The 25,936-nt window shown below is 43.8% G+C and overlaps 1 protein-coding gene across 1 annotated transcript; it reads right to left on the bottom strand.

Moving 5' to 3' along the window:
• Positions 1–1,477: 1,477 nt before the first annotated feature.
• Positions 1,478–23,986, bottom strand: T265_12416 (hypothetical protein; the record flags this gene model as incomplete). Its single annotated transcript, XM_009163832.1, has 2 exons — positions 1,478–1,884; positions 23,783–23,986. Coding segments are annotated over 2 exons (501 nt in total), but the record flags the coding sequence as incomplete, so codon positions are not given.
• Positions 23,987–25,936: the final 1,950 nt, after the last annotated feature.

The following is a 25,936-nucleotide window of genomic DNA, read 5'->3' on the forward strand; positions in this document are numbered from 1 at the left end:
TCAGCCTATATATATATATATATATATATATATATATATATAATATTCAGAATCCCGTCTCTATTATGCACATCACAGAATCTAATATGTACTCATAGAGGCACCACAGCAAGGGTTCAGTGTTTTTGGAACATTCATGTTGCGTTCAGCCGACCACTGTCGAAATGTCGGGTTGTATGGATGATCAATTCAGCTTAACGTTTGCCCCTCCAAATTTGCTCGCTTTCCGTAGACTTGAGATCACGCAGGGCAGGTTCAATCAATTCAGTATGCTATCAGACGAGCTCCAATAGGCACGTTAAAGCTTTTTGAAGTTCCAAAGTCATGCAGATTCCAACGCTTGCCACATAACCTTGGCCATCGTGGCAAAAATACGATCGACCGGTCGACCAGACCAATCAGCACAGCCAGCTGTTTGTCTATTATGTGCGTGTATGTATTTCCGTGTGTAAGCCACATGAGAACGACCCCTTTTTCTCTTAGCATTAATCGGGCTATCAAGAATGTTATTGATCTTATGGTAAATAATACATCCTGACGGTGTGTCACGTGTGGCCTGCTGCGGTCTCGTAACATTGTGCAATGACGGGGTCGGTTGGTGAGATAAAACTGGTCTTATTTCCACAGTGAAATGAACTGTCTCATTGATTGCCAAAAAAGAGTTTAGTAGAGGTTACGTGGAAGATCCTAGTTGTCTGGTCTGTATCACGATTTGAAAGGGCCAACGTGCATTACAAGTGGCGAAAATTTCGACCCATGCTATATTGCGGTGCGGTTGAACTATTGGAAGATCGGATGCGTTACGCTTATACAGTCACATGTCATGTCATAGAGGTTGCGAAAGACACCTTCATAGTTGGTTAGCTGACGGGAAGAATTGATTCAACCATCCTACTAAGACGTACATCTCAGGTGTCAGTTTACAGCAAAAGGCCATCCGGTACACAGCTCACCTGCTTTATTGCAAGCTCCGAACCAATCAAACTGAGTAGCACTTGGTATTAATTTGGTCACAATATTTTAGTTAATGTTTCAATCGGCGACTCTGTGTCTCTACATAAATAATCCAAGATTTCGCACTTTACCAGTCGGTAAGATATCGGAATAGCTAGATGTTGACGGACCTTCTTTGATCAGACGAAAAAAATCGTGTTGGCGAAGCTAACCGGTCAGACGTTGGATTGGAGTCGGGCAGCACCACAGGGGCAATTTTTCGGGAATAGCATTTCGGGAAACGAACGCTGGTCGCACTGAAACCGCCAAACTGGAGCAGTGCCGTAAACTCTAGATCTGAGGGTGACTAAAGCAACTACTGTGTTTTTCGGGAATAGCATTTCGGGAAACGAATGCTGGTCGCACTGAAACCGCCAAAATGGAGGAGTGCCGTAAACTCTAAATCTGAGGGTGACTAAAGCAACTACTGTTGTGAATAGATCCCCTTGGGTCAGTCAAAAACAAGGTGTTCTGAAGACTGGTAGGAAGCAGTGTATCAGTTAACCGACCACGGAAATTTTCATGAGACAGAGGTGAATAGAGAATAGTTAACAGGAACGGGTGAGGTAATTGAAGGCTGAATCCCTAAAGAGGTCAGGTTTGCAGTTCGGTCGGAGGAAACGGGGACGACTCTCTGGATTGTGCAGACGTAGGCGACGCATCTTCAAATAGATCAGCAACATAATTAAATGGATATCGAATTTCAACTGGTTGAGCTAAGTAGGTTTCAAAGGAAAGCTGGGACCCCGTTGTTGGATCCTGTAGGGATAATTGGTATGGGCGTATGTTTGAAAACTGGGTTGGTGGATTCGAAGAGTTCGGTGCTTGTACAGGGTCAAACATCTCAGGAGCAGGACGATTCTGTACGTGTAGTCGAAAGAGACAAGTTCTCTGAAAACAGTGGGACAAACGGAATTAGTTTAGGCATCGATAAAGTATTTCGACAAAACAACTCAAAGTTCTAAGGAAACGATTGGAGCAGTTTAGAATGGCGTCCCTAAAATAGCAAGCCAACAGCAGCAAGTGTAGAACCACGTCGGGATCTAATTAAAAGACCCGAAGCAACACTATTAGAAAACAGATTCAGTGGCTCGTCTGTCATAAGGGCAACCACAACGCCCTTATCTAAGCACGACACAAAGAAAAGCAAGCTAAGTTGCAAAATGAGAAACGGGCGGAACACGTTTTGCTAAGTGAGCCTTAGGCAGATAGAACCATGCGTTCTGCGTGAATCAAACTACAGGACTTATCAAGGCGATTTTTCGGCCTAGCCCATGCGTTGGAATTTTCCAAAGAATTTGACTGCTTAAAAGCAACTTATTCTGAACTCTTTCACGATCCTCATAGGGGCTTGGTATGTACCAAGCTCTTCTCCCAGGGATCTGGAGCCCTAGGTGGCCATTTCCAAACGTACTCACTGGTCAAGTGAGAGGACGGACACCTTGACCGACCTCTTTTTTACGGGTGAAAGCTCACGATCGTCGCCTGAATGACAAGACGGCGAACGAATTCAGAACAGATTCTTTCAAAAAGATGACTGCGGGTCAATCACTCTACGTGTAGGTTTCATTAGCTGAGTCACCTGATTCACTTTATTAAACGGATGTTTTAGAAAAATTTCGCGTCGAAGCGGCATGGCTTATTGTATGGGTAGGAACTCGACTGCGGCGCTTGGTAATGGTGTATGCGTCGTACATTCGTTCGCTTTTGGCCACCGAAGTTCTCGGCATTCTTTGCTCGTAAACAGTGATTTCTAAAGCCCGAATAGTCCTGACTTTGGAACACGAAGAACCAGATAGAGACAAATACGCTCATTTGCATATCATTTTGGTTTTGATGGGAGACTCACCTGGAACCCTTATGAATCTCGTTTATGATGTTAAGAGAATTTCACTGGCACATGCACGTGTGCACAGTCAGACGAACAAAACGCAGGCCCGCTTACAATCCAGTGCTTTGTTCACTCGACAGTCCACCGTTCATGCGCCGTTTTATTGTAACCCTGGGTTGGATAGCATGCACCCAGTCTGTATTCATGTGAGCCGAGGAACCGTCGACCTAAAGGTCAACTTATGCTTGAGTACACATGGCCCTTCTATCAGGCGTCTCGGCTGCCGCGTGTTCATTCGTTTTCGATATTTCGGGCTCATTTCTCATCATGAAGTAAGGAAACATTTTATGAACGATTTTTTATCTACTTGACAGGAAACACTACTCAGTAGGTCGCCGAAGACTCACTACGACGGCTCACTACCGGTTTTGCCCTTTTAAATGTTGTGTTCCGTTGAGAAAACATTGATATACCTCTAATATAGTGCCAACTGAAACGACGTGAATGCAGTCGGGGAATATCATACACGCGGGAACTCATTTTAGTCTATTGTTAACACCGATGTAACTTAGAAATGAGTATTTCTTCGAAACATTGACTCACTTTCCCATACGCCAGCGATGGCCGTTGGATTACAGCTTGCCGGAAGAGGAAATACTACTTACGCTCGCTTCAGAGTCGCCTTCATCACCGACTTCCTACCATCGACCAGAACCAGGAACTTTCGGTAAATTACTTCGGGATTTTGGGGGGCTCAAATGAGATTATCAAGGTTTTTTAGGTGACTTTGAAAAATTGCTCACCTAAGTAAACCTGGCACACCGGAATTCGCAGAAAAACGCATCGGAAAACGCCGGAAAAAGACTGTAGAGTCCAAGAGATTTTTATTAGCCGGAAGTTGAACAGCATTGGGTCATGAAGAGCCATGTGAATGCTTTGGTAGTTTATTCGATTTCAACACCACATCCGGCTGTCGCTAACCCTTGAAACTCCTCTATCGGGCTTGTGTATCACGTGACTCGGCAGTTGCGAGACAAATGCACTCAGGATGGATTATGGAGACTTAGGTGGATCGAACTCCGACCGAATTTACAACGTGATTCAACTCATTGTTTACTGTCCAAGTTGAAAAGGTATTACCAATGATGTACCTCGGAAGCGCTAAAACTTATCATGTTTATGGCTTAAATGACTGGTGACCAATAAAAAAAATACGAAATAAGCCGTCACTGAACTAAATTACTCCGCACAAAAAGTGTGGATAGCTTCGGGGAATTGAGTTTCCAACGGGACTGAACGTCGGCTATGGAGTGCTTGAGAATTGTCTAATCTGGCTAGAGCCAGCGAATTCGCTAGACATTTTTTCAAGTGCACTGCATGAGAGTTCAGGTAGTATTCATTTGACGGATAATATTCATATATGACGTTCGCATTCTATCGATCATAATATTCTTCATCTGAATGTGCTGCAGAAAGTGTACCAAATGTTTTAGTTGGAACGGCATTTAAAATATAAATGAGGGGTTGCGGCTGAACTTCATTGAAGTCTCCCAGTAACATCAGACCAATTTTCAAGTGATCGTTTATAACCCTAAAAAGTTTGACGCTCAAATATGAAACAGTGGTGACCAGGCCAGACTGATGAGTCGCAGAGGATGGGCTTTGTAGAGCTTTCACGGACCTTATGAGTAGTCTCATGTGAAGCAAAGTACTTCGACGTTTTCAGTGTTGTTCTAGCCGTGAGGCGGCCTTAGTGCACCACACAGCATCGATGAATACAACTATTCTTGTGTTAGCACTTACACGACATTCAAGACCCACGGGCATGGCCTCCCAACCGGTTCGAACCGGTACGGGGCATGCACATGGAAGTACGAAGGAAAATTCTGAAGGTTGGTGTAGCGCAGTAAAAACGAGGCTATCAGGTGAACAAGTTTACGCTTGAATCTGTTACAATTGTGTGCGTAATCTTTTTACGATCTACCCAGGTAGGTCATCAGCCATAGGACCTGAGTGATATTGGCTGGGGATCGTGCTCTGACGCTGAAATGCTTGATCTTAGCAGTTACGCACGCGCCATTCCGCGCGTCAGACTATGCAGTGAATCTGCGTCACAGACGCTTCCAATGGTGTTCTGTGAAGTGATCGTGATGTGGTTGAAAATCACTTTAAACGTGAAATGAGGTTTTTCGCGGAACTAATGGTCTCAGCCGAGAGGGAGCCCTGGATGATGAGATCTGCTTTCTCAGTTCGCAACAGTATCATGATCAGCATCTATAGGGAAATAGGTTTTTTTTACGTACTTTCTGATTCATTCGGATGTGGTGACTGAAAACGATAGCTGCATGAGAATTTTCACGACATACATGACGCACAGCGTCAACGAGACAGAAGAGAAGCTTTCACCTATTTTTTGTCAGGATTCAGCTGAATTAATCATCGCATAGACCATTAACCGTTTGACCTCCCCAAACTACACACTTAAATAGGTCACCATGTATGAATGGACGTGTGCGTACTATCTTCTCTGGGTCACTTATTTATTCAGTAACAAAATTCAGTGAGAGGGATTCAAAAGCGGAACTGCTGATAGCGGGAACTTAAATGATTTTGACAACTCAAGATGTCAGCGAAATACATTCATTTGCATACCAATTTGGTTTTGACAGAAGATTCACCTGGAACCCAGCTGAATCCCTCGCTTGTGGTGTTCTCAAGAAACTGAATATGCTGCTCCAGGCCGCCTCATGTTTCAGCTGGTATGACATACAAGATACAAGACGCAATGAGTGTATTACGCTAATTTCATGCGATTTGGGCTCACTTAGAACATGGTGGATGGAGACTAGGGGACTGCGCCTACTTGATGAGCCCAATAAGGGCGAAACCGGCCGTGGACTGCCAAAGAGTTTTCAGCAACCTTATGAGTAGTGTATGTTGCCCCGATTGGACCAGGATATCGCTAGCGTATTTCTTATCTGGGGGACCAGCCTCAAGAGGCGGGTGATTCGGGCTCAGTTCAGAGGTGCAGTACGGTCTCAGGAGATATAAATCAAAATAACCGGATCCGAAAAACATCCCTTTTACTAGAGAAGCAAATTAGCTAACGGTTTTTCATCCGTCGACTAGGCAGCCCTGTTAGAACCAAGCAATAATCAAGGCGATTGAGATGTTGCAAGTGTTCTTTTGCGCTATGGAAAGCATCCTAATGAACGAATGTACAGTACTCTGTCTGTCTAACAATCGTTCGTGTGGATGTGCACGGCACTTGCAAGTGTTAGGCTTTTCGTCCTCTCACAGTGCGACCGGATTCACTTGATTTGCTCGTGGTCACACTAACGTGGGGTGGTGTTACATAAACAAGCGAAATTTAAAAGTGCATTTCCAGTGAACGCAACACACTCCAAACTGGCTCCCAATGTATGCATTAGAAAACGGTCTCTAGGAGAAATAAGTGGGTTCATTCAACCGATAGGGTAGTATGGACGATGAAGTAATCACTAATTTTCCTCACCGCATGTACCTGGCATTGCAAACATCAACTGAATAGCGTGTGAAACAAACCAACAACGAGTAACCTGAAAACAACTGACAGTCCAAGTAATTGGAGAGTGTAGTTTCATCTCCAAGGCGCATACTATGGGCCTTGAATGAATGGTATCAGCACATAGCATTTGAAAACGATTTCGTGTACGTACTTATAGAGAAAGTCCAACATAACGGAGAGATGCAAATTCGGGGAGAGCTTGGGCACAAGTTGTGTCTGGAATCCCAGTTTACGTTTTGAACACATTTTGATGAAACATTACTACATCGGGATCGTAGTAGAATAACCGGCGAATCCCGACTAAAATACATCCAGATGGCTTTAGATAAAACCCAGCCAGAAGCTAGAAGTTACCAATTTATTAAAAAAAACAGGTGCCTGGTTCGGTGGAGCGGGGCACATGCATAGTTTCAAAATGAAATACCTCAAAGCAGCTAACCAGTTACTTTGACTATCCACTAAAAGCACATCAGATTGAGCGAGAAACAGGAACCATGGGGCACGGTCCACAAAAGCGATGTTATTCAAACGGTACCCTCTATATAATACTGCGCGGGATCTAGTGAATTCCTGCCAGCATCTAACTTTGTACTAGTGATCAGACTGAGTAAAGACATTGAACTGGTTCCACCTGAGTTTCCCAGCCACTGTCAGACTTTGTCGGTAATCACGTGATAAACAGACACTAAGAACTGGTATGTGTGTGCACAGAAAGATCCAAGAGTGACCTCGAAGGCATTGATTATATCACGTTGTTCATCGCATCTAAGACATGTCCTATGTGTGTGCACTGTTCTCGGTTCTCAGTCAAAGACAGCGTATGGACCGCATCCCACTGTTAAAATGGATCTGGAATGTAGAAATGAATATAAAACCAATTTCCAGAGATGAACCCTATATTGTGCTATGGCTAGTTTGATTCCGGGATCAGCAGAAAAGTTCGAACATAATAATTATAAAATATGGTGAGGTTGTCGAACAGATGGAAGCTACGAGAGAATAAACTGGAAGAATTACTTTTCTCGATGTGAGGAACGCTGATCGTCAAAGCGGGTCTGGTAACAAAAGCTGGGGTGCAATGAGTCCGGAAAATTCAAGAAAGACAGGCTCTGGTCGAGGGGTACGTGGCCAGGGTTCTTCAGCTTCCTAAGCTGTATGATGTTATAACGTGTTCATCTTAAATGTAACTGAAACGAGTGGGAACACAAAATCCCCGAATGAGAAGACCATCAAAAGTCCATAAATCATATTCACTATTGAAACTGATTTTTAATATGGGTTATTCAGACTATCGTAAACATTCTCGACGACTGGTCGGTATTCTTTCGTCGATTCCGAAAGCCCCGAAGAGTATGATAAACGAGAGATTCCGTTGAGTCACTCGTAAAAAGCCAATTGATATGGGTGTATTTATCGAGATCTGTCCAATTTGGGTTCAAGTGGAACATAGGGTTGACAGAAACTTGGGGACTGCGCCTACTTGATGGGCCCCAAGAACCGGTCGTAACCTGTCCGAGTTTTCAGCAACCTTGTGAGTAGTTTCTCTTATGAAAATATGCTGCAATGCCACTAAAAGCACATCAGATTGAGCGAGAAACAGGAACCATGGGGCACGGTCCACAAAAGCGATGTTATTCAAACGGTACCCTCTATATAATACTGCGCGGGATCTAGTGAATTCCTGCCAGCATCTAACTTTGTACTAGTGATCAGACTGAGTAAAGACATTGAACTGGTTCCACCTGAGTTTCCCAGCCACTGTCAGACTTTGTCGGTAATCACGTGATAAACAGACACTAAGAACTGGTATGTGTGTGCACAGAAAGATCCAAGAGTGACCTCGAAGGCATTGATTATATCACGTTGTTCATCGCATCTAAGACATGTCCTATGTGTGTGCACTGTTCTCGGTTCTCAGTCAAAGACAGCGTATGGACCGCATCCCACTGTTAAAATGGATCTGGAATGTAGAAATGAATATAAAACCAATTTCCAGAGATGAACCCTATATTGTGCTATGGTTTGGATAGTTTGATTCCGGGATCAGCAGAAAAGTTCGAACATAATAATTATAAAATATGGTGAGGTTGTCGAACAGATGGAAGCTACGAGAGAATAAACTGGAAGAATTACTTTTCTCGATGTGAGGAACGCTGATCGTCAAAGCGGGTCTGGTAACAAAAGCTGGGGTGCAATGAGTCCGGAAAATTCAAGAAAGACAGGCTCTGGTCGAGGGGTACGTGGCCAGGGTTCTTCAGCTTCCTAAGCTGTATGATGTTATAACGTGTTCATCTTAAATGTAACTGAAACGAGTGGGAACACAAAATCCCCGAATGAGAAGACCATCAAAAGTCCATAAATCATATTCACTATTGAAACTGATTTTTAATATGGGTTATTCAGACTATCGTAAACATTCTCGACGACTGGTCGGTATTCTTTCGTCGATTCCGAAAGCCCCGAAGAGTATGATAAACGAGAGATTCCGTTGAGTCACTCGTAAAAAGCCAATTGATATGGGTGTATTTATCGAGATCTGTCCAATTTGGGTTCAAGTGGAACATAGGGTTGACAGAAACTTGGGGACTGCGCCTACTTGATGGGCCCCAAGAACCGGTCGTAACCTGTCCGAGTTTTCAGCAACCTTGTGAGTAGTTTCTCTTATGAAAATATGCTGCAATGTCTCGAATATCGTACGAACTGAAGCATGAGGCGGTTTTGATGTAGAACATTCATTTGAAGGATACCATGAACGAGGAATTTCGCTAAGTATCCCAGCTAATTTGCAAATGAGTGTCTATGTCGATTGACTATTGTTTGAACAACTCTTCACTCTTTATGACACGTGGCAGTCTCAACATCCTTGACTATTTTAAGCTCTGTTGGTGACTGCCTGCAATGGGCCTTCAAAAACGGTGTATACTTAATGTTGATCTCTCATTCACTAAAGTGCCATCAAGGGATAGGGTTGATTACCCTTGTAATTGCACATGTCCAACACGGTATCACAGTTTCATAGTAAACTGTGCACAAGACATTCACCTTGGTTTTCAAAAACATTAGGTTGCTGGTGCTGCTTAAGGAATTTCGCTACATTCGACCCTGGCTGACAATTCCGGGCGAAAATTGAAGAACTCTGTTTTAAACCCCAAGTGTTGAGAGGTTTCCGTTTTCTAAACTTCTGATTTCTCATGCTTCGACTATTTGCCGCCATTTTGATGCATATTCATCTTCCCTTGTCAGTGCCTCACAGAAGCTTCGTAGTCTTCCTCGATATTTTATGATCTGAATGGGACCTCAAAACAAGCAGCCTACTGCGAAGACGCAAAGAGCGACCAGTATTTGCATTTGAGTAGTTTTTTTGCCGCAAGCGAGTAAACAGGTCTTACAAAAGACGTCAACTCGCGGACTAGAAACACATGTACTTCTGAACTGCTGGTTGAGGATGTACGGACGTCCAGTACTAATCTAGATTGGTTTATTAGCCAACATAGAGAACCGAATAAGCAAAATCCGACTATATAAGCAGCGTTATTCAGGAAAGACGTCTCACTGCGTCCAACGACCACGTTGCAAACAACACGGAACACTCTGAAATCTGTCAGTTCCCAGCTTGGTTTCCGTAACTGGGGAAATGGTGCTTCAGACTAATTCCACGAGGAAAGGTAAACAGTCTGCCGCAAATTTCATATATCACCTCACTTGTGGTTTAAGTGGAAAGTATACAGGCAGAACAGCCCGGTGTCTTCCTGAACAGGAATATGAATACTTTTTGAAGATCTCTAGGCACCATGAAGTTTTCAGGAAACAGCAGAAAGTTCTAGAGGGTCATTGATTACACAGTGTATTTTTGAAACATGCCGCAAACGTTCAACTATGTGCAATACAAAAAACACCGAAATTGTTGGCGTTTTGTGAATCAGTGTAAGCCAGAACCTAGCGCCAACATTGTGTGTAAAAAAAGGTATCGATTAAGGTCATCCGCCTGTCCTGGAACTGGCCCAACTTCACCTTTTGTCAGAAGACCTTGTTGATGTCAGTGTTCATTGTGACTATGCCATTCACATGTGAGTTTGGAATGTTTTACATCTATGGTTCGCATCCCGCAACCTGTTTCGGCTTGCTGTTTTGATGAAGCGACAAAATGGCTCGGATAAAGTATGCGAAAACATCGACCTGAATTCACTTATCTGGTATTTATAGCTCCCATAAGTATGATCCTGAAAATGAATCCGCCGTGGCTTCCTTACTCCTCGGAAGTCTATCAGAGCGTGAGTTTGCTTGACTGATGCAATCAGACGCTGTTTATTTGAGGGTGGTCTATCTACAGAGGAATCGTAACTGTACGGTAGAAAAATTTCAAACTGGTCTTCCGGGCGACACGTGTACTGTGTATCCAAATATAAACAAGCAATACATATACTTGGGATGTCCATACAATCGAGAATTTTTCTATCATGAAGGGTTCGTTTTTGTGGGTCTCCTGGTCAGAACAGGATGAAAATGCACTCAGTCTTTGAGACAACTTACATTCCGAAATTCGAGAAGGGTCCGTTCACCTGGGACCGTGCTCTCGAGCGCTAGACCTGGGTTATCTGGTTGAAAATATCTTTATACACTATTCACATTCGGATCCAGGCCAATATATGCTGTCCAGTTTTACAAATTAACCAAGAATTGTGGTACTCCAAAGAGCAAACGTTTCAAACAAGCTCAATTGTGATTCAATCGATTGCAAGATACGGGATTCGCGATTCTCCAGAGAATTAATGGTATATTCGCTTGCGGCACTACCAAGGATACAGTTAATTGGTAGAATTAATAGGTAATATACCTCCCAGCCTGGATTTAGCCCCAGCGAATCAGCACGTCACGGAGGCAGCCAGCTTGCGACAATAGGCATATGGCGAAGCACCAAACAGATGTCCGGTGGTCACATCTGCTTTCTTGTGCAAAACACTCACTGTATGTCTCACTCTCGAAATTCACGGTTGGTAGTGAAAGTTTGGAAAATGCCTCCACCTTGAATTTCACCAAAACAAAGTTTGCAGGAAATTGAGAAATTATGCCCTCCCTCTAATATGTAATCACAAAGAGAAACGGCACAGAAAATCTCTCGAGTTTGTGCGGTTAACTTACTCTGGAGGATAAGTTCTGGTAGTCACTGTATTTTTATTCCATTACTAAATCAATTCAAGTACAACAGTCTTCCCAATGAGCGTAAAATGCTCTCCCCAGAATGAAGCAACTTTAGCGAATTGAAACATTTTCCCCACCTCCCAGAGATCAACGTCATGCGAAAAAATTTTCACTGGATGTAGTATGTTTCATTATCATCATTCAACATAATCCGCACATCCCAAAAGAAACTGCCCAAGCAGAACTGCAGGAGACCGGGAAAGCAAAACAGAAATGGGATAGGCGACTGATCTCTTCACATAGACCTGACCTGAGTAGTGGATTCAACTGGACAACCTAACTAGGGTTGTTTTGCTGCCTCTGAAGCGAACTGCCATAATGTAGGGAATTTAGGCAATCCAAACCGCCGCTACGTGAAGTCGTCCCATTACGGAATGGGTGAAGACCATTTCCGCGACTTGGCATCCACATCTACTATTTCGCTTTTAGGAGGGAGGGGAGTAAGGGTTCGAGTTTCACAATAAGGTTACCACTCAAGCCGATATACGTTTTGAGCGCAACGTTCGTTTGAGCTGACTGAAAACGCGTTCACCATTCAGTCCCATAAAGCCTGGTTCAACTCCGACCCCCGGTCGGTTGGGTGTGAGCACAGTGTAAACAAGTACACTAAATCTAATGGGGATAAAAGTGCACTTCTCATCCTGAGTCTGTAGTACGTGCATTCGAAGGGACAAGTTTTGTTCACAGAGCAGATGTGTGAGCTTGATACTTTAGAAGGTGTGTTACTTGTCCAACTCGTGTAACACAACAAACACCACAGCATTGGTTGCTGTGTTCTAATAAAGATTTCTTCACAAAAAGCAAACAAATTCGGGCCTTCGTTGTGCGGAGGACTCTTGAAATCTTGAGAGTCAAACAACAATATTGTCGTTGTCATCAAGCTGTTATCTGCTAGCTGCGTGGACGTAACAGTTTTGCGGTACTGCCTAGAGGTCCGCCGAGAAAGGTGACAAACCGTTCTACTTCTGTATGTTTCACAGCAACTGTGAGTGAGTTTGGTCACGAAATGAGTGGCGGAGTGATTAAATATACTGTTGTACTCAGTATGAAGTTCTCTGGTTGTTGTTCAGCAAAAGAGAAAGTTGTGGATGAGGTACGACAGCACGCGAGAAGCCTCAACACGGGAGCTGGTCAGTCTGACAGACTGCAGTGCTGGTGTACTGTAACTTCCTTCTGGATAGTGGATTACCGGGGCGTGCTGGAAACTGCCAGGAGGTATGTATTTTTCATAAAATCGCTCAACTTACCAACGTCGAACGCTCACGTGACTGAAACGAGGAGACTCCCAATGGAAAAATGAAATATAAAATATATGAAATATGAAATATAGTGAGATCCAGTGCACTAAATGTTGTACCATTGGCAAGACAGACCGATATGTGTTTGCCATTCGATAGTAAACAGTTTCCTACAATTCGCTCGGTTTTCTCACAGCTTCTGAGCTGCTCATTCACTAATTTAGCATTACTTGTCTCTTGGACATTGAGACCCCCACATCATTATTGACAATTCAAAATTTGGCTCCTGAAAGAATAAGATTTTTCCCTTTCTTGTGACTTAGTGTCATCATGGTTACGGTGTTGCCTTCTCAGCAAACTTGTACAGATATTCACGTGACTTTTGTGGTCAAGGTCGACGTAATTGTCGGCTATCACGTGTCTGCTTAACACTGCGTTCATCACATGACTGTCTAACTTGTTTTCACGCCATGAGTTTTGCGAGTGGCTTCCACACGTGATGACGCAGCCATTCATTGACATTAACTTCACAACAGGGTCGCCTCACACTCCGCAGCGACCACCTCGCTTGGGACCTCTGGTTTCTTGCAGAACGACAGTATCAGACAGCATCAGCTGGAGTAAATTCATTCTTTCTCACCGGCTACACTATTCTCCCGAGATGAACAAACGATGGGTTTAAACTACAACAAATTCCATCCCTCTCGAGCGAGCATTTTCTACTGGATCTATCTGCCGTCCCTATAGTATGAGGAAATTCCACGGAGGACGCCTATTGTCTTACCATAATCAGATTATATTCCAAAATAATTTCCCTCAAGTCAAGAAACAAATTGAACAAAAGATATCGTCCATATTTTTCTGTCAAACACCTTTACTCAGTCAGATTGTTCTAATGTACGCCTCATAGGGCTAAAATTGTATCGACAGAGCCGCTTGAATGACGTCGGTAACACCGGACAAAATACGAGTGAAAACGGTTGAAAAAACGAGTATTCGTCGTTTGAGGGATGTACACGCCCGGGAAAGTTTGAAACATGATTTGGTAAGTTACTATCCAGAGGAATGCTGCAGCACACCAGTACACAGATTGCAAAATTGACCAACTACCATAGTGAGGCCTCTCACGTGCTATTGCAACTCAGTAAAAATTCGCAGTTTTATCGAACAACCTGTTTTCGGTCTGCCGTGTCAAGCTAGAAAATGTCTGCCGAGTAACTCTTCAGAAGTCAAAGCACACATGCTCGGGGAAGTGGGGAAATCTATTCATCAACTCGCCAATCACCCAGAGTTCCTCGCTGCATCCACCAAATTTGTGCATAAGCTTCCTCTAACATCGCTCACGAAGGTACTACCGAAGGCTTTATAATTGGGTCTGAAGTTCAAAATGCCTCCCAAGGAAGTGAACAAACTGAAAACTCAGGTCCTATTTGTGAACGTGTATTCCTCACTGATAACTATCGAATAGCGGATTTGTTTAAATAAAAGAAGTCAGACATACCAGATAAGTTGCCATCTGCGACAGCCCTGTTGTCTGACCACTGGGTGCGCTCAGGCTGCTACACTATGAATAACCTAATGTTTTGCAACCAGATAAAGAATCAGGCAACTTCATCGAGATTAAGGTGGATTATATATCAATAATGACATGGGATCTTTGCGGGTGAACAGTAAGTCAATAACGATGCAACTACTGAAAACAACGTTTCCATCGAGTAGTATGCGACTAGGGATCTTTAGCTGATTATAGACCACATGGCGTCATACAAACAACATTACGATTGTCTCGACCAGACGGATCTCAAACACAAACAAACGGGGTTTCACCGGAAACCCACACATAAAGTATACTATTGAGAACGATTGTAAATATGTGATGTGCAGGCTGCTATTAGCTTGTGTGTTGGTTGGAGAACATCCCTACACTCATTCAGAGTGTAGGATTAACCCGCATTGTTTGAAAGATCCTTGTCGGATATTCGAAAGTTTATCAGTAAGTTCTCATGAATTGTTTTCCATCGGCTTTAGTTTGTTACTTACTTCCTGCAACGAAGGAAGATAGTTGATTACACTTGTGACTAAGTATGCCAGTTGAACTACTGACAGACCTCATATTTTTAGCTCATTTAATGACATTATGAGTAATCACACTGATTCCTGTCGTCATTTAAAGGGGTTGAGTGGCATTCGAGGTCAACCTTAGTTTGCAAATGAGTGTATATTCGTTAATTTCGTGCAATTTGGTTTTAAGTAGAACATAAGGTTGACGGAAACCCGGGGACTGCGCCTACCTGATGAGCCCCAAAAAGGGCGAAACCGGTCGTGGGCTGTCGACGGATTTTCAGCAACCTTATGAGTGGTACATTACAAAAACCTTAGTAGATGTTCTCGTGACTGGATGTCCGGATGGAACCACACAGCGGACGGTCTACCAGAAAGCTGTGTGGCTTGACCAATGTCTAAACTTCATTTTTTTCGCCCATCGCCATAAACGAGACTTAGTAAGTACATACAGGCGTGAAACATACATTTTCCAGACCAACTAATCGAACTCTTCCTGAACGAGACGCCGGTCACCAACGGCCATGTGGTTCAAGTTCACTAATCATTACAGTAAGCAGAACACACCCTTTAATGTGGTTAGCACCGCTGCTAAAAAAGTCCTGCTGTACTCTACATTCAGTTAGGAGTAATTATACTGTCAACGAAATGAGATAAAAACTCAATGTGCTCTAAACTGTACGGTTCCAGCAGCTCAGTAGGTGTATTCTCTGCAAATAGAGCGCATGCCTCGTATAAAATCCTTTAATATGCCTGACAAGCCCGCCGCACATGATATATGTATCAATTGGCTTTCAACCGTATTGAAACATGCATAGGTAAATCTTTCCAAAAAGGTTACTGTGAGCAGTGTCGCTGTTCATTACCAGCTCACTGTGGCCGAGGGATAACTATGGGGTCATCAACTGCGTGACATGCCCATGAAATAGGTTACAGCTGACCCTCGCCAAGGCTTCACGGCTACGCTGCATAGCTGAAAACTCTAGGTTGTTAGTATTTTGTTAAGTGATGTTTATCAGAGCCAAAAATGAGCAATATGCACACAAGAGGTATCGATTTGGAAAGTCAGGCAGCCTGCCAATGTGCTGGTGAGTGCATTTCAAAATTGGAACATAAGATTGACGGAAACCGGGGGATTACATTTACCTGATGGGCCAAAATAGGGGCAAAACTGGTGGTGAGCTGTCATAGAATTTTCAGCAGCCTTATGAGTACTTTTCTTCAAGTCCGCTTTGTCACAAGACCTCGGGTGATATCCGATGTCCAGACACTGTTAACCCATAGATAGGGAAGGTTCACAATCAACAGAAGTAAGTTGAAATATTACCATCTCTCAATCCATGCCTTCCCGCTATTTTGAGGAAATGAATTAAGAAAAGCATACGTTTCAAGCACAGAGTCTTCAGCTCCCATACTCAAGGCAATAGTTACATGAATGAGTTCGAAAGATGCCGCTTCTAAATCAGCCAGGAACCTGAACATTCGATTTGCTGGGATCGGGTACGTATCACGAACTCTCAGGTCAGTAAGATCGCGTCTGAAACACTGCGTCATCTCAAGCTCCCTTGACTAAAAATGATGCACAATGCAGTAGAGGAAGGTAGGACGCTGCCCACAGCCTATGATTAAGCAGTTTGATTTAGATGGCAGCATGCATGGGAATTTGCTTGAGAGATCACGCCCAAAGCCAATGACTTAATTGTCTGGTCGACAGGGATGTGTTGTGTCGACCTAGTCCGAGGGCACAAAACCAAGAAATGAGCATCTAACTTCCAGCGCCATTGCCAACAGAGGGTATTTGTTGAACAGAATTTAACAAGGTTGCTTTTCAACGGGAGTAAAACCGTGAGGAATGATGTGTAGACAGTCAGAGTTAAGCAATCGGAGTGTGAGGTTATCATGAACAAGTTGTCCTAACTCGTCCCTGTTTGGAGAAAAAAGCAGCGTTACCGCTTCAATAGATGTGGAAATGTTGGTCACATAGAGGAAACACCTTACCGCCTTACCGCAGAGGAGAGTATGACTATATTCCAGGATCACCTCACAATAGGGTTTTGTGGTGAGGGGTTCCTCGTCTGACTACACCTCGTCTGCTTTCCTGGTATAGCTACACATGGACAAACGAAATTCCGGACAGTATAGCCCTTAGGACACTTGTAACAATCAAGTCGAACCACTTGGTCAGGCTGATGGCTCTTATTCGTGACCGTCTAATTTTAGTGATTAGCCATACTGGCTGTGATCGCGCCGAACTAGTAGGCTGCAGGTGATCTGGACGAATCGCACGGAACGACGGCAAGTTGTTGAGAACAAATATATCATAATTAGCAAGCGTCAGCAAGACTGTTCACGCGAGTATTGAGAAGGAAGACGATGAATTTGTATAGGGCACGCAATAACTGGGCGGTTTTTGATGCACCAAACGTGCCAACAGGTTGTTTTGAACATCCACCGTGCAAACGAATGTAACCAAGCTATTGATCGGATCGAGAGGTCAACGACCTGGAGTTCAGCCTCCCACGGCCTTAACTGCCAACCGATCCGGAAAAGCTATTTTCATACGCACTAAACAACTCAGTGACGTCAGAAGGCTCGTCTGGCAGTTGTCTGTGTGTGTCTGGCGCTTGGTGGACGTCCGCTGTAGCCAACCCGGTTTCCAGACTTTCTGTCTTGCACGCAACTCGTTTGAACGCCTGGTTACCTCGTAGCGTTTTCGAAAGACGAACCAGAATTTCGCACCGACCAATCACCGAGTTGTCTTTAACAGCACAAAATCATCGTCGTGAGATACGTGCAACCCTCCATCTTTTCCACGCCTTTCACCCAGAATGTGTTTCTGCACCTGTTTAGTAAACGGCTGTTCTCCGTTACGGCTGTTTTTACTTCGCTTGCACATAGCAGAAAGCTGTTGAGACAGAAAATTGACTGAATACTACGGCTTGCGCTGTTCGGGTAGAGTGACAATACAGATTTCAGTCCAAAAACCACTGATTCGGGCACCAGTAACGAGAATAGTGCATTAACAATGGTAATTAAAAGAGACGTAATGTAACGAGTTCACACCTGAATTTTAAGGGATTGGGTTTATGCGTCGTGATAGCATGTTTTCTCCTCGTATACCTAAAGCCATTTTTCCTAGAAAGCAACAATCGTTGCCACCCTGTTTTTGGCCACGTCCATCCCCATCCCAGACAAGGACTGTTTCCCGGCCTCGATCGATAAGCCGGACTATTTTTCTTCCCCTAGTTGGTTTGCATAAATCAAAGCCATTCACCTTGGACTAGGGAAACTACACATCAGAATGTGGAGAGAAGAAGCACCTGAACAGAGGGAAGAGAAACACTAGGTGTGGTGCTCGGGTTTTCAGTGTCTACTGAATGAAATCAATCGAGTATAGACAAAATGTCTGACTTGAACAACGTTGCTGAATGGAAACGCTTATTTTCCGACTTGGTCCAGTCAGTACAGTTTAACGCAGAGTGAAATTCAGCCGAAATACAGGCCTGGATTGACCGTTTGAAGTATAGAAAGTGGCTAGGTCGAATCTCTTGTACTACATCGACAAAAGAAAAGGTTCGAGGTACCGTTTTGGTGATTTCATCGTTAGGCTTCTAATCCTCACAACGCGGATGGAGCAGGATTCTCTTCGCTCCATCACATGCCGAGTAGAAACACTCTAAACGTGCTTAAACAATGACCGACAACGAAACATGAAAGCTCCAAACCTATTAACCTTGGCAGCTACGATCTCCCTGAAATCAAACGATGAGACGAGTTACGTAGGAAACACTAAGAGGCGTGACCCAGTTACATGGCTCACGGTGCTGCAGCAGCAAGCATGTCGTTTTTGGTGTGTAGCTACTAACATTCATTAACACGTAGTAAAAAGTTGTACCATAAACCTACAATACGAATAATTTGATCCAAAGTATCAAACAATACATATGAAGGGGAGGAGGAATTTCGGAATCGCCTTCATCAGAACAGATGATTAAGTCGCTAGGTTGGATGAGTTTCAACCAAGAACGGAAGCCCGCCCCGCAACAAAAATAATACTCTTCAGGTTGGTTTATCCAATTATTTATTGAGGGTTTTTCTATGTGTGTGGGAGCTTTGTGAAGTCACATCCAGATTAGATTCTTGAACTAATTTTTCCCAAGTAGGTTAATCAATTGAGCACCATCGTTAACGATAAACGATAGCTATTCATAACTCGCCACAACACACCCTCCTATTGAGTTTATCCCAGAGCATTGGAGTCCGTGCATCTTGTTAAATAGGAGCCTAAACAAACTGATTGGGAGATATTAGTTTTGCATCCACCAAGTTAAATTAAGTTAATAAAAACATAGTGAATTAATTGGAGAGTGTCAGTGAATAACAGTCCATAGGCACACTGAGTCAGCCTCTAACGCAGGGGGATCAGTTCAAACATCCAGGTAATTAGTGTTGTGATGACGAACCACCCTTCTACCTTTCGAAAGCACGCGTCACAGGCGCCGAGTAAGCAGTGCACTCTCCAACAAATGAGGCAAAAAGGCCGCACAAGCCAACTTAAATTTAGTCAGTTTTTGATTGATGACCCCCACTAACACAAAATTCTGCCCACTGAATTAGTTAATTGATAAGGAATTTATTTCGTCGAATTGATTCGAGCCAAGTATGGCGATTCTCTAGTGATCCACTGACATCTGCGAGGAGTTGTGGACAGTGATGCAATCGGTAAAAATACTTCTTCAGTCTCCACGATGAACTTGGTGGACTAACACCCTAATTAGCCGGAAATGAAAGCTCATGCTGGCAACGTAGCATCCCACGGTATCTTGCCAGGAAAAAACGAAACTTCAGAAACTGTTGAGAAATAGTATGTGTAGTTGGGGTTTAGTGTAGCGTCACTTTTCGTCAACTTTTTGGTCAAAATCTCTCTCATGTGAGTGGTGGTTTCATCACGCGATGACGGAATGATCGCACCTAATGATGGTAACCGACGCTCCCTAGGTGAATTTTAGCCAAAAATGAGATTTCTGAACATGTATGCAGTACCATATCAATGCACCGTAGATAAAATGAATAGTCATGTTTTTAAAAATTAGGCATATGTTTCCGTATCTGGAACTCGGTTCCTCGCTTGTGTTACCTTATGAAAGTGCTGAGGTTTATGCCTGTATTCGGCGAGGGTACTTTTTGTGACTCAGACGGCTTTTTGTGGGTATTTCCCAAGTTCGAACCCGCCATTTTCAAAGACTTCTTTAAAAGGATCGTCACCCTACGGTATTCGTCCGTTAATATTGCTTTTGCTCCACCTTATCAAGAAACCATAATCCCATAAAAGGCTTATTTTCACAAGAAAACTCCATTTTGTAAAGATGATATGATTGGGGGCTTTTGTCCGAGCTTACTGTCTTCTGCTAGAGAAGTGAATGTTGAAGAAAAAAATCGTTCAGCTGTAGCACCCTTCCGGTGCCCAACTGCCATGTCACCCGAAAGTTTCACGAGGGCTGGGATACTGCCAGGTTGCCCAAGCCTACACAGGGGAAGTCGAGAGGCAGAGGGCGGGTCCGAACCACGGACTTTCCGATCAGTAATTTCGCGCCCTAACCACTTCGGCCGTCTCGAATAATTTGTAAAATCTACATTCCAGATGAGATGACCTTAGGTCGAGTATCAGTTGAGATGTCGAAAAATAGGGCAGTTCACATGCCTTGTAGAAAGACACTGCCCACAGCTGCTTTGTCTGCTGCCGATTGAATCCACTTTATCGATTTTTCCATGTCTTTGTCTCTGATGCCGCTTGGCATTCCTCGTATGGCTGATTCTAGCCACGACAACCGTTGTCTGGCCGTCATTAGGATCGTGATGCGTCGGGTATTGAATTCGGTTGACCTGTCTTATTCCGGTGCGATCACTAACACGGGCGCTCAAACCGCCGATGAGAAACACTGGCATGCGAGTGGCTCTGTGTGAATCGGTCATCTTCAGTCTTGTTTACCTGGTTTGACAGTCGACTGAGGCATGTGCCGACTATTCTACTGATAAGGATCTGGTGTTCAGGATAGCTTGATTGCGCGAAAGTCAATCAGAACTCCTTTTTCACTTACTGGTTAAATAAAGGCTTATTGGATCACCTTCAAATAGGAAATGTTGGATACCAGTCTACGGTTTTCTAATATCAACATCTGACTTGATAATCCTATGGTTTTGGGGGGTGATTCTTGGGGCGTGTGATCAATCACTTTATTCACACCTGATGAATCCTGTTTAGGATGAAGGGCCTGGTTAATTAGATGTTTCGGGATCTGGCCACACTTTTGGAACAAATTCAAGCTTTCAGAAGGATTTGGTAAGCAATCGATAGTTAGATAACTGCTGATTTTTTGTGAGGTCCTTCTGAAACAGTGACATCTTAGTCGGTTCCAAACCTTTCCAGTTGATTGAAATCCAGGTTTACTTCAATTGTTAAAGTAGATACCTTCCCGAGAAAAGATGCACAAATCAACGCTCAATGCACCTCAAAAACTCACGTCTGAAAGTACCGAAACGAAAACAGGTCTGCATGCTGCGGTGAGTAAGCGGGTCATCATCATCATCGATGGCATGACACCAATGTTAAACACCGATTCTTCGCTGCCGTAAAGGGTAAAGTGAGTAAGCGGGTACTTGATAACGAATCCAAATCGTTAGAACGGTGGAATATGTTTCCTAGGTTGGAGTGCTTGGGGCATATATTGCGTACGGCCAACCACCATGTTTTGAGCGATTGTTGGCGAAAGGTTCACAGGAGGCCACAATATGGCAATATGAAGTACAGGCGGTTACAATCAAGCTGAGTGCTGTGGGATCCTCACGCCTTCTTGGCTGGGGCCAACGTAAATACCCTGCAGGACATCGCGCGCAACCGAACGCAGTGGCGCGAATGCCGGACTGCCTAGCTGAAGTTTGTGTGCTGTTGTGTCCTCGGCTGATGCTGGCTGAGGTTCACAAAAACGCTCGGTCAGTCCCGTCAATGGTATTTTACTTCGACATGACGGTCATATGTGTCCATTTTAATGCTGCCCAAAGGTGTCGACACGTTATGCTTAATCGTTTTTCCTAAGTTCTTACTGTTTCCCTTTCTTACTCTTTACTACAGCTTTACGCCTCCATGGTTGCTTGGTAAATTATCAGCATGTATTACTGGTTATTGCTGTCATTGATGATGATGTCCCCTCGGTAATCTTACGCCCGACCGGATCACCTGGGCTATCAGAAGAGCCTAGCGTAAACGGTGAGTAATCGATGCCCGGGAACGATTCTATGGTTTGTCGTTGGTGAGTGCCTTATTTGAAACTATACAGCCATATTATGACACGTGCGATTCTGATCAAGTAGAACATCGAGAAGGCTATCTCGTAAGCCCATTATGTTCAGTAGCAGATTACCTTGGCCTACACTAACGACAGCAAAATCGAGACTGTCCGGTGAGCACAGAAAAGTTTCAATATGGCGACTCGCTTCTGACTCTGATAAGATATCAGTCAACCTAGTTGTAGGCACGAGAAGAGATTTTACGACGTCAGGAATATAGCCTGCTGACCTCCTATACGGGAACAATTACTCCTGAAAGTTAGTCGTTTCAACTTATGCCACGCGCAACTTTGGTAGATACGCCAGGGAATAACGCCGCAGTGTTATGGACGAGGATTTTTATGATTAGTGGTGTGACGTTTCATTCGGTTGACATAACGGGGATCACACAGTTTTCATTTGTCCTCCATCTTCTGCGCTGAGATCAGGAAGAGTTTACATCACATCTTCTCTGAGTGGATGTGCTGCGCACGTTGGTGTGCGTATTAAAAAAACAAGGGTCATGTTTTAGTTATTATGATGTCGAATTCCCTTCGATCTAATGCGAGCCTTTCGTTTGTGGTCGCGCTAATGACTATATACAGCTATTCAACCCTTTCTATGTGATCAACAACAAGAAGGTCGGCGGAATTTCTACGCAAAGAAAGAACCTGGATTATGTCGTACTTACTTCGTTGTCAAACAGTAGCTTTTCTTAGACCTTTGAAATTGTATCAGTGTTAAAGTCAGCAATAAGATAACATTGATCGCAAATATTAAATCTCAAAATTTGTTAACCAAGAAGGACACTGTGTATGGAATTTGGAGGTAAGATGAAAGCGATTCGAACCATTTGCACGCGGCCGTGAGAAACAGTCTTGTGTGAGAAAGGACTCGGAGTTAATTTAGGTGAATAAAATCGATTTTCCTATTTTGGGTCAAACGTGAGGTCGGCCGGTACCTAACATCACATCTTTTCCAAGGGGCACCGAACAGCCTGAATTGCCAGCATGCTATGAGGATGACCAAACTCTGACCCTACTCACTTTGCCTGCATCTCCGCATCTCCTCACATACCCTGGTCTTACCTAGGTCAGCTTTCGTTCAATGTTTCTCCAGGTTTGGCCAACTAGAAGATCTAAAAGCAATACGACTAGTGGTGGAAACTTTTGGTATATTCCATGACAGCTGTTTTATTGGACAGGAAAAATTTAACGTGCAAACAAAGTGAAGGAAGTTGGGTAATTCAGACAAGGACTCAGCCTAATCTGCTTTCACCACCAAAGTGTAGCAAGTCACATACTAGTGGCGGTTTTATCACTTCTCCACCTTGCTAAGCGTGACTTTCAGTTGGCAGAACCTGCCCTACTGGAGTACCGTTTTACTGATTCAATGACTATAAACCGTGGGTTGACAACGTTAAGACAATTCTGCGACGGAGCCAGAGTAACACTGCAACTTAGCAGGTATCAAAGGGGTAGCAAGCGGCCAAAACAAGGGCCTCTAACTGGTACAGGCCACTGGGTGGAAAGGCTAACACAGTTCTAAAACAGAGAGGGAAGAAACAGAATCGCTCATGTGAAGACTTACTCTACGTAGCCGCAGAGTGCGTCGAAACGCATCGGGTCGAACACGGCGAACTGGTGAGCGACGAACGGACACAGTTGTTTCAGCGCTCGAGCTGGAGATGGTCACTGTGGGCGAACCACAGCACTTGGAGTATTTCGATTCATAGCTGCAAGTCGGGTCGTCAGGTATTTCCGTTCCTTCTGATGTTACTGCACCTGCCACTCTCCTAAACTGAAAGGGAGAAAATCACGAATTAGGAAGATGAAGAAGACACAATCTGGTGAACACCAAAGTGGTCTGCGTGAAACCCTCCTTGGAAAATGTTCATGGCCCTGTGTTGTTGATTAGTAATCGAGATTCTATCATTTGTTTTTTGAGCGGCGAGGAGATTCCTGATGTACAGGATTCCCACAAATCCACCGGAGGAGACTTACAGAGAAGAAAATCAGGATTTTAAAGTGGCAGAGTGAGAATGCGGTCAGGGCCGGGGAATTTACTCACTACATATCGACAAATACACCCATTTGCATATCAACTAGATTTTCATGGGAGACTCTACTGCACCACTCTTTTACGATGTTCTTCTCAATTGAATGTGCTGCACAAAGACTGCCTCGTGTTTCAGTTGGTACGATATCCTTGTGAGTAGTTTCCTCTACCCACTACTTTTTTGTCTTGAATGGGATCCATCCGGTGGATGCAACGAGATCATGAAAAGTTGGTTAGCGACTTCCAGTGTACAGTATTCATCCGCCTACCGTGTGGGTAAATCAAACAAATCGCCCGTGCATTTCGATCAATGATTCGCTTATCCACCTACCAACAAATACGTACACACTTCACGCAACGCCATAGGATTAATGGTGACAATAACGAACTCCAGTTCCAGAATACCACCAAAGGCAATTTTTGGAAAATAGAATTCTGTCAAACTTTGCTTCCACTTCCAGTTTTTGTGTGTAAACTGCTTGCAAGTGAGACGCGGTTAGAGCGCGTAGAGGCGACGTTTATAAATTTCATTGAATCCGGGTCCCCGGATTCACAATCTATTTGTTGTTGTCGTCCATATATAGCAACAGTCAGTGAACTGTGCAATTTTGTATGATGCCTTAAGTAGATGAATAGGAATAGACCCGACTCAAGGACTATCTGTTCTACGAAGACTTACAAGATGTATCTGTACGGTGAAGAAAGTCAAGCATTTGAAGCGGAAGATTTGAATGCTCGAGACAGCATAAAGGATACCACAAAATGAAGACTAATAAGTCTTGAGACGTTTTGCTGATGCTCTAAGTTCTAAATGAATTACGGAAAGAGCCTAGTTAAATGGCTTCCAAAGAGTGCAGTCCTTATAGGGTTTATAGCGTAAAAATGAATGTCTCATGCTACGCAGACATACGCTTCAAACTGGAAAGTGGTAACTCTTTGATATGAAGAGAATTTGCTATTTCGTCTTTCCCCATCATCTGCGAAACAGATGTTAGGCAATTAACAATGTTCCACAGGACAGAAAAAAACGTAATATCAACTATACTCCAGAAGATCATCCAAAGTTTGAGCTAAAAGAGTGATTTCTTTCCACGAACCTAGGTGGACCTTCGGATAGACAGCTATCAGCCCTAAGAAAGAGCTTATTTAGAAAGGGAGCCGGTCTACCTCAGCTCAAATGCATCGCATTGCGGAAGAGAGTAACCGGTGAAAATGTCCATAACCACAGAAAGGCCTGTTATTGAGGATATGTTAGGGTTTAGATTGGAAGGTTGAAAACATGTCTTCGGAATGGAAGGAGGGATCAGCTGAGAATCATTTTCGCGATCACGTTGAACGATACCGGTGAAAGACGTCTCCTTAAGTAGCAATGAAACGTTTGGTGCTCAACAAACAAGCTCAGGAATAACAAACTGTACAGATAAGCACCATCACATGCTTCGGGCTAACACACTGTGTCGCTGTCTCAGCCATACGCCAACAGCGGGCAGTCTAGAGCCGTGAAACAAGCGGATAAGTCGCTTACTCGTAAGTAGTCTGAAAACTTTGGATTTTGTACGCAAGGGCGATGATGGAAACATCAGTTATACCTGAGCTTGCCAAAATCCAACCTCAAACTACGTAACGCACCACTTATCAGATTTCCTAAAACTTTTCGACACCCCAATACCGGTTTAGCTCTTCTCG

This window comes from Opisthorchis viverrini (genome assembly GCF_000715545.1).
Source record: "Opisthorchis viverrini unplaced genomic scaffold opera_v5_1, whole genome shotgun sequence".
Lineage (NCBI taxonomy): Eukaryota > Metazoa > Platyhelminthes > Trematoda > Opisthorchiida > Opisthorchiidae > Opisthorchis > Opisthorchis viverrini.